The sequence below is a fragment of the Rhinoraja longicauda genome, chromosome 4 (assembly GCF_053455715.1).
Source record: "Rhinoraja longicauda isolate Sanriku21f chromosome 4, sRhiLon1.1, whole genome shotgun sequence".
In the NCBI taxonomy this organism is placed as follows: Eukaryota; Metazoa; Chordata; class Chondrichthyes; order Rajiformes; family Arhynchobatidae; genus Rhinoraja; species Rhinoraja longicauda.
In genome coordinates this window covers 27,447,226-27,456,902 of record NC_135956.1, presented here as the reverse complement: position 1 = coordinate 27,456,902, position 9,677 = coordinate 27,447,226, and the positions used below count along the sequence as shown (strand labels likewise).

The 9,677-nt window shown below is 38.4% G+C and overlaps 1 protein-coding gene across 1 annotated transcript; it reads right to left on the bottom strand.

Annotated features, from left to right (window-relative positions):
* Positions 1-892: 892 nt before the first annotated feature.
* On the bottom strand, positions 893-5,505 carry LOC144593101 (lipoxygenase homology domain-containing protein 1-like). Its single transcript, XM_078398557.1, has 5 exons — positions 5,244-5,505; positions 5,072-5,150; positions 4,884-4,959; positions 2,039-2,085; positions 893-936 (listed from the first exon to the last, which is right to left on the bottom strand). The coding sequence occupies exons 1-5, from the start codon at positions 5,442-5,444 to the stop codon at positions 920-922; spliced, it is 420 nt and encodes a 139-aa protein (XP_078254683.1). The 5' UTR covers positions 5,445-5,505; the 3' UTR covers positions 893-919.
* Positions 5,506-9,677: the final 4,172 nt, after the last annotated feature.

Genomic DNA, 9,677 nt, shown 5'->3' with positions numbered 1-9,677 from the left:
GTTTCCTGCCTCTAATGTGTCCAATCCCCTAATTGTCTTATATGTTTCAATAAGATCCCCACTCATCCTTCTAAATTCCAGTGTATACAAGCCTAATTGCTCCAGCCTTTCAACATACGACAGTCCCGCCATTCCGGGAATCAACCTAGTGAACCTACGCTGCACGCCCTCAATAGCAAGAATATCCTTCCTCAAATTTGAAGACCAAAACTGCACACAGTACTCCAGGTGCGGTCTCACCAGGGCCCGGTACAACTGTAGAAGGACCTCTTTGCTCCTATACTCAACTCCTTTTGTTACGAAGGCCAACATTCCATTTTTGGAGAACATGGATAGGTGACGTTATGGGTCGGGACCCTTCCCCAGACTCGTTTCGGGTCCTGACCTGAAGCGTCACCTATCCCGGTTCTCCAGAGATGAGTAACTCTCCTACTCAGTTACTCTTGCAATTTGTGCTCTTTTGTTTAAACCAGTATCTGCAGTTCTTTGTTTCTACACTATGGGTTAATTTGCAAGTTTCATTGAGGAGTCACTTTACATTCATACGAGGTATAAAGAGACGGTCAAATGCTGAGTATCTGTACAAAATACATAGCTCAAGAATTCACGGTGTAAAGGACATCATATAATTGGATGTGAACCATTCTAATGGCAATCTGTACAGGAAGAGCCAGATTCGGGTAGGTTGGATTCCTGCTATCAAATTTAGGATTTCCCGCTGACTGTTATAAATTGACTTTCTTAAAATCAACAACACTTACCAAAAAAACATTAAGAAAAACATAATCTGGATTATGCTTGGATTTCTCTTTCAAGTTTATTTACAAAGGGTGTTTGAAAGGGCTTAGCCATTAGTATTTCTATGACTGGGCTGTATTTGATTTATTGCCATTGTTATCATTGCGGTGTGCAGTTTTCTTTATTTTGTTTGGTTTTCTGAAAAAAAATAATGTTAATGAAAACACATTAGACAAATGAGTAGCTAACTGAAAAATACATGATTACAAGCTATCTATTTTCCGTTACTGAAAACATTCATTTGAAGATATCAGTCGCTCTGATACAGATTTCTTTTTACATCACTTCATATCTCCTTCTCTGGACCTTGTCTCCATTGTAGAGCACCAACCTATAATTTTGTTTAAAATCTGCCCTTCAATGCCACCAATTATATAGTCCCCCAAATAGGCTGTCCAACAAAACCCATTGTTTCAATTGTTCATACCCCAGAGAACACATTGCCTCTTGCAATGACTTCATTTTATTTTCTCTTCATCCAAAATCTTCCCATCTACAATCATGACATTCACATTTTACCTTACTTTTATCAGATTATGTTTCCTTGCTCCAACCATCTCATTTGAATGCACATGGCAATCATAATATTAACTTTACAGGACTTGGAAAAGTTAAAAAATCCTCCTGTATCCTGTATGTGCAAGTTAAAAAAATAGATACTAACTGATAACCATTGCAGAGATTGCAAGGTGATCGTGTTTGGGAATTAAATATTTCAGTATAGGAGAAATGGAAAAGGAGGCAGAGTAGCCCTGATATTAAGGAATGGAATAAAGACAGTAGGAAGGATCTTAGCTCAGAAGTAGAATCAAGTGGGATATACCTGAGCAACAAAATGAAGAAGAGAACATTGATATAATTGGCATAAACTGTGCATAAACTATGCATAGTCTGCATAAACTAGGGAGGGCACGGTATAAATAAAGAAGGTAAAGATGCTTGTAACCAAGGTATTAATATAATTATAGGGGACTTTAGTTTACATATCGACAGGACAAAGCAATTGAGCAGGAATGAAAAATCAAATAAAAAAGCAAATGCTGACAATCTGAAATTAAAAGCAGAAAATGATTGAAACACTCAGGAAGCCTCACAACATCTATGAAAAAAGAAACTGAACATTTACAGAACATTAATACAGAAATAATTTTTAATGGAGTGATTAACAATGAATATCAAAATGGAACATTTCACCTACTTCAATAGTGCTTGTAAAATCATAAATAAAAGGGATACAGACCTGTCTTGTAAAGCTTTACCACTGTTCCTGTGCCCAGGCTGAGCCATCTAGCATAAAAATAAATTTGATAAAATATTACATTTGGTATCAAATAATGAAGCTTGTTGGATGGAAAATACCAAATCAGAAGAATTGTATATATGTCACTATATACAGGCAATAATGTTGTAATGTTCCATCCATCACATTTCAATGGGGGAAAAGCATGAAACACTCTTCTTCATTTGGCATGACATTCCACCGTGCTACCCCTCCTCCCCCCCTCCCCTCACCGCACCCTTCCCCCAGCCCCTGTCAGATTATCCATTAATATTAAATTTTTAGCAAGTGTTTTTGTGGTCAGTGCCGACATGAACAAAATATAGCATCAGCCATCTTCCGGAATTTGAACAGAGTTAATTCTTATGAAAATGTAGTATGGTAGAACTTCCAATAGCTTTATGTATAGGCAGAGCATATATTTGCAATGGGTTATAAGGCTTGAAGAGATTACCGAGAGAGGAAGGACAAGACAAGACAAGATGAACATATCAATAATAGTGCATTGTTTAACAGGGAGGCTGTTGGCATTAACATCTCATACATCGTCAGTGATTATTGCCATTGCTCATCCATCTGATTTCCTGCTGCTTTGGGCACATGGCTCCTCCAGTACCTGCCTGAGAAATTTCTAAGAAAGGTACTCTCTTTTCAACCCTAACAATTCTCAAAATCTTCAAAGCTCCTGAAGATACATTTAGAATACTAATTGTGTGCTTAGTTATGGATCTGGTGAAGAATGAAACTCACTCTCGCAGTACCCAGTGTCCTGAAAAAAGTATTTTCACTCTTGATTCAGTCTTTGATGATCTATTGCCTTTCTAGTTGAAAGACTAGTGGCATAGTGTTATCTTTAAAATGAAGCCAGTGCTGCAACACCACATGAAAATCTTGATTGATGCGGTGCTGCTGGTCCTAAAGAAGCTTGATATTGTGTGAGTGGAATTATTTCCTATTGATGCAGGTTCAATCAATGTCTCCTGGCATTTCAGGGATTTCTGTGTTCTGTAAAACTGGCTTGTCCTACCTTGTTGGTTTTCATTATTTGCTGGAGACCTGAACTCTCCAGCACTGACATTTTTTGGTGCACCTATGCATAACCAATTGAATCACATTCCCGACAGTCTCTGAACATGGTCTGTAACAGCACAGAGGTGTAATATTTCCAGTCAATGGTAATTTTGATGGGCAGACTGGCAGAAATGTGGTAAAATGTTTCATTTCATTAGTTCCAACTCCTGCATGCTCTGTGTCTGATAATTTTTTTTATCTGAACAAAATTTCATACAGTTTAGTTTCGTTTATTGTCACGTGTACCAAGGTACAGTGAAAAGCTTGAATCAGTTACCACACCTTTTTCTCTCTTCTCTTCTATGCAAGCAACCCCATCAATATACAGATCAATACCTCAGAATATTGTCTCCAAACATAAACTCTCACCCTTCCAATGCACACTAAACACTATCTCCACTTTATCCAAATAGAGGCCTTAGAAATAAGCTGAGAGGGGAAAGAATTAATAGGAAGCTGATGGGCAACATTTTCACACCGAGAGTGAGGGTGAAGAACCACACATTCACAATGTGTAGGAAGGAATGCTGTTTTAAAATGAAGATAGATACAAAATGCTGGAGTAACTCAGTGGGATAAGCAGCATCTCTGGAGAGAAGGAATGGGTGACATTTTGAGTCGAGACCCTCTTCAGACCTCGTTTCAGGTCGAGACCCTTACACACAATGTATTTGGCTGACATATCTGCTGCCAACACATCTTGCCCAATGAGGTACTAGCATTTCCAGCTGGTGTGGAGATGCAACTGTTAAAAGTAGACTGCTTTGTGCAGACTGCATAAACAGACATGATGAGAGGTATCCTTGTGGTTTGCTGCTCAGCTATAACGTTGTGCATGCGAATCAAGGAGAATATTTGTGCTACAATATACAAATGTTTTGAATTAACAACAATAATAACTAGGATTCAGATAGTCACACAGCACAGAAAAAGGCCCTTCAGTTCAACTTGTCCATGCTGATCAAGATACCCCATCTAAGCTAGTCCCATTTGTACACGTTTGGCCCATAACTTTCTTAAACCTTTTCTATCCTTGCACCTGTCTGTATCTTTTAAATACTGTTATACTATCTGCCTCGACTACCTCCTCTTGCAACTCGTCAGATATACTCACCATCACTGAGTGAAAAAGGTGCCCCTCAGGTTTGTATTAAATCTTGGTCCTCTCACTATAAACAGATGTCCGCTTCATTTTGATTCCCTTATCCTGGGTAAAGGACTCTGTGCATTCACATTATCTATTCCCCTCATGATTTTCAAATCCTAGGAATGCTGGTTGTCTTGATATTAGTGTATTAATGTTAACTATCTTCTAACAATTTGCAATAATGTCACAGCAATGTCTTATATATATGATGCTGAAAAGTGTTCGTTAAACAGGTTTCTTACTTGAATATTCCAGTCAAACATATTTTGTTATCAGTTTTGCTGTTCGTGGTCAGTATTAGAGAGTTATCGTGTTTTTATAAAACACAACTTTAATTAAAAAATATAAACCTGTCAGCTCCAATCCTGAACAACATGGAAAGGTTACTCTTATTCATCTTTAATCGTAGTCAAGACATATTAAAAATTCTAGTATGCGGTTTCTTTTTAAACCATGTTAGTCGGAACAAATTAAAATAGATAAAAAGAATTTGAAAGAATTTAGACATACAAATAGAAAATAACATGCTTAAATGTTTCCTTTTATAAAATTCTACAATAATCAAATCTTCTAATATCTTTAACATACCTGTTACATGAAAAAACATATATTTCATTGTTTGCTAGTTTGCTTATCTCGACCTTTTCAAGGTACCACCCAGTTCCTGTCAAGAAAAATGAACTATTTAGAAGCTGCCAAGTGGGTGCATTTTATCATTTATTTTATGGCTTCCATAGTTAAAGCAATGCTTAATTATTCTTCAAAGATTTGCTTACCAGGCTTTTCCTCATCAAAACCAATTTCAATTTTATATAGGCTACCCAAAAGATCAGTGATGATTTTGAATGTGTCAGCCTGAGAAATTATCAGAGTGTAACAGAAAATTAAAGAGTGTAAAACACAAACTGAACATTTTTCTTCTCTGGCTGCATCGAGTTATTTTCTTACCTGCCATTTCTCAAATGGATTGCGATGATCATATGTTTCTGTTAAAATAATCCTGTTTGAATATGCTTTGTCGCCAAATAAAACAATATAAACATTAGCATTTGTATCCTCTCCTAAGCGATCTCCAGTGTAGACATTGATCAAATATTCACCCATTCCTCTGGTGGCTCCACTGTCATCGGAATTCTTAATGGAATTCATATTGCTTGATTTTCTGCGCTCATTATTAACAATGCCAGACAATGGAAGTTTCTTACCAATCAATGACTTTCTGGAAGTAACAGCAACATACCTAGAAATGAAATCAGACACACAACCAGATTAATGAAAATAACAACCTGAAACAAAAGTGTGTGCAAATTATATGTTGTGTTCACCTAAAAAGCGATGAAATTTCAGAACTGTTTGTCTCTGGATCGTGGGAAAAACTGCAATACAAGTGCAAGCTTTTCTTGAAAGGTATTTTTAAAGCTGTGCCTCTGCAGCAATTTAGTCATAAGTTTTACTGAGATGTTTTCAAAGTTTTCTTTATAACCTCCAGGAACTGAGACCCGTAATTCCCCTTTCTTTCCAACAATTTGTTTTCTGCAACGGCTGAAATCACCAATATGTGAATCATAGATTTGTGTCCTGTGGGATATATGGCCTCTGTGCATTCCAAATATTTATATTTTCATGCAATAATCAATTTACAGAGTGCTTAAACAAGCGCATGCAAGATTTCAAAAGGATTGTCCTCTGTATTCAAAGGCTCCTCAGAGACTGTCTCTCTGAAACTTCCTTTAACTTTAATTACATGACAAAGTGCTTAAAGAAGTTAAAGCATTCAAAAATACAGTTCACAATCAACATTACACAGGGGGTTAATTGCCTCTCACTGGATTTCTATCCCAAATACGCATCAACAGATCTTTCTTGTCAAAATGGACAGCTACTGCATCTATTCTCTGTCAGATGCAAACAACGACATCTGGGGAGGGGTTTAAATTCTCAAATTTGATCATTTGAAAATTATTTAGAGGTATTTCTTGGCTGTGTTTGTTTTTTTTAAATTGTTAGAGGGTTTTGAGTTCTCTGGCCACAAAATTTGCCAATGGGCACATTGCGTATCAAATCGGTTTCAATTTTATGCATGCAAGATTGTGGGATTTCTTGTCAATTAGCATCTAAGGGAGGGCCTTGTCAGTTCTTGCACACTGGAACCATGCAGAGTTAACAGGTCATGCATGCAATACTGATTTACTGCTGAAGTAGATCTCAATAATGCAGGTAGCCTCAAGTGTTTGCTTGGCACAGGGGGTCTATCCTTTATTAGGGAGAGGAAGCAACGTAACTTGTTCAAAGGGATTATCAATTGTCTGTAAGTTAGTGCTTCATAATTAGTTGGTTTTAGTGAACATTTTGCGTTTCCAGCTCATTCCATCCGCAAGTATGGTGGAGCAGAAGGATGAATTGTGCATTTTCACCTCGAGGCTTTTGCAGAACTTTATTACTCAGCTGAGAAGAATGATGCAGGATTGAAGAAAATGGGAATCGGCACAGTACAGGACAAACTGCTTAAAGGAAGAGGAAAAGATGAAAAACAAAGCCTCAAGTGGCAGCTCTATCTAACGTTGTTTTGGGGGCGATCCTACTCTAGACATCGTAGTGGGGATCAATGTGTCTGCAACTCTGTAACCACAAGTTCAGAACAAAGTTGCCAGTGGTGATAACGGTTACAGTGTCCTGAAACCTTTATGTCTCTGACTCAGAGTATCGGTGCCTGCAGCACCTTGGAATGGACAGTCGCATTAGGGTGGTCCGTAATGCGTCCACCCTTAGGTATTCTCAAAGGACAGCAGCCTTCATGAACCAGACAATTGCAAGCTTTCAAAGAGGGTAAGGTCCCATTGTACACTGTACACTGCTCATATTTGTGGTGCTTCTTTGTGGGGAATTCAAACACTTGTTATATGAGATTTCACTCCCTGAATATACACAGAGTATGTGACCAAACCCAGTGAATTATAATGTGCACTATCCACCATCCAGTAAGTAATATGTACTCTTTCTTTTCCATTACGCATTGTTCTTAATGTTTGACTCACCAAATATCTTTAAATATTTGGTTTAATATTTTAAAATATTTTTCAATATTTGGTTTTCCAAACCAAAGGATAGCCTTCAGGAAACAAGAACTAAAAAGCACCACATGGCTTTTAATTCTGGAGCAAAAATCACAGGAAGGGAACAATATGCATTTAATTAAAAATGTGGCGATACCTGCAGCCGGAGACAACAATCGTGCACCTCAACAATGTTTCTGGTTCCCGAGTTGCTTAGAGTCGTGTAAGGAAGAGCAGATTTCAAGATTTACGTAGGTTGGCATGTGCTTTCCAAACTTGCAGTATTTGGGTTCAAATCTTGCCAGCAGTTGTGGGACATTGAAACAAGCAAGAAACATAGAGAATTCCTTCTGGCTTCACAGTCTCAGCATAACTCACTGGACTTCAGATTCAAGGAACCCAATCCCAATTCCTCATTCTACATTGTGGCATGGTGGTGCAGTGGTCGAGTTGCTGCCTTACAGCGCCAGAGTCCCTGGTTCGATCCTAATTACACGTGCTGTCTGTATGAAGTTTGTACAATTTCCCCGTGTCCTTTGTGGGGTTTCACCGGGTGCTCCGGTCCTCCCACACTCCAAAGACATATAGGTTTGTTAGCATATTGGCTTTGTATTAATTGGAAATGTAGGATAGTGTAAGTGTGCGGGGATTGCTGATCAGCGCGGACACGGTGGGCCGAATGACCCATTTACACGCTGCATCTCTAAACTAAACTAATTTAACCTTTTACTCTATCCAGCACAAAATCAAACTGGCCACACTGACAAAGGTTGATATATTACCAGTCAATCCATTGCCATGCTATACACAATGAAAATAATAATAATATAACATCACCCCATGATCATTCTGCATTCTCTTAGGGACTGCATTCTCAATGTTTTAACATCATCTTACCTCATTCCTCACCTAATGATTACAGTGATACAATTAATGTATTATGATCCAGAATGCAACATCTTAAGAATAGTAGAGGTCATTTCATAGTAGTTCAAAAAATGTATATATAGTAACATTGCAATAATAAGATGGTGTATATTGTGGAAAAAATAAAAGTGGGACAAAAATAAGTTTTGTTTACAGAGTCTGATTGCACAATGTGCTCAATAGTCTCCTTTCATGCTGTATGATTCTAAAGTGCACTGGAAATGTTACTTACTCATTTACTGTAAAAGCATAAATCTTCCTTGGATAGCTAACTTCAGTTATGTATATCTCTTTAATATATATCTTAATGTCTGCAAAACAAAATCAGTAATTATAATAGCACTTCAAAGTTAATATCTTAAAGAATAAAATTGGGTGTAATTATGGCATAATTTGCATCTCCTATTGGAATTAACTGTATCCGAGCAACAGGGCTTCCATTACACTCCCTGCGCTGAATTTAGACATTAGACTTTAGAGATACAGCGTGGAAACAGGTGCCTCAGCCCACTGAGTCTGCACCGACCAGCGATCACACAGTACACTAGTGCTATCCTACAGCCTAGGGACAATTTACAATTTTACCAAAGCCAATTAGCCTACAAATCTGTACTTCATCGGGGTGTGGGAGGAAATTGGAGCACCGAGAACCAGGGAGAACTTGCAAACTCCGTACAGGCAGCACACTTAGTCAGGATCGAACCCGGGTTTCTGGCGCTGTAAGACAACAAATACACCACTGTGCCGCTCTGCCGTCCCGAAATTCTAAACTTTACTGGCTTTGTAAACTTCCAACTTCCTTCTGAGAACATCAGCTCTATCGGCCAGCTCACTGTGTGCACAGCGTTTTGGCAAATCTTTTATAAATCTTTTATGGGATCCCTTGGAGGTTGATTCAGAGGAACAAAAAGCACTGGGATTTGTTCACATTGTTTGATTTTTGCAGTGCACATGCACACAACCTGTGCACCTTTGTCATAGACCAAAACTGATTCAGTTCACTTCATGTTCCACTTCCCTAAGATTCCAGAAAGGGAGTCATTGAAGTTTGTACAAATTTTCCAAACTGGCTTTCATACTTTTCCACTCCTCGGTATTCCCTGTCACTGGCAGCTGACTGTTAGTTAGAAGACCAGCTTTCACAAACTGGCCCACCACTCCCCCCCTCAAGAATTCAAGCTAACATCCCAAGTGGCAATATAATGAGAACCACGTAAAGACGGTTCTCAATAGATAAACCATTACTATTATGAAACCCACAGCTCGGTGGTGTCTTACAACGCCAGAGATCCGGGTTTGATCCTGACTATGGGTGCTTGTCTGTACGGAGTTTGTATGTTCTCCCTGTGATTTGTGTGGGTTTTCTCCAGGTGCTCTGGTTTCCTCCCACACGCCAAAGATG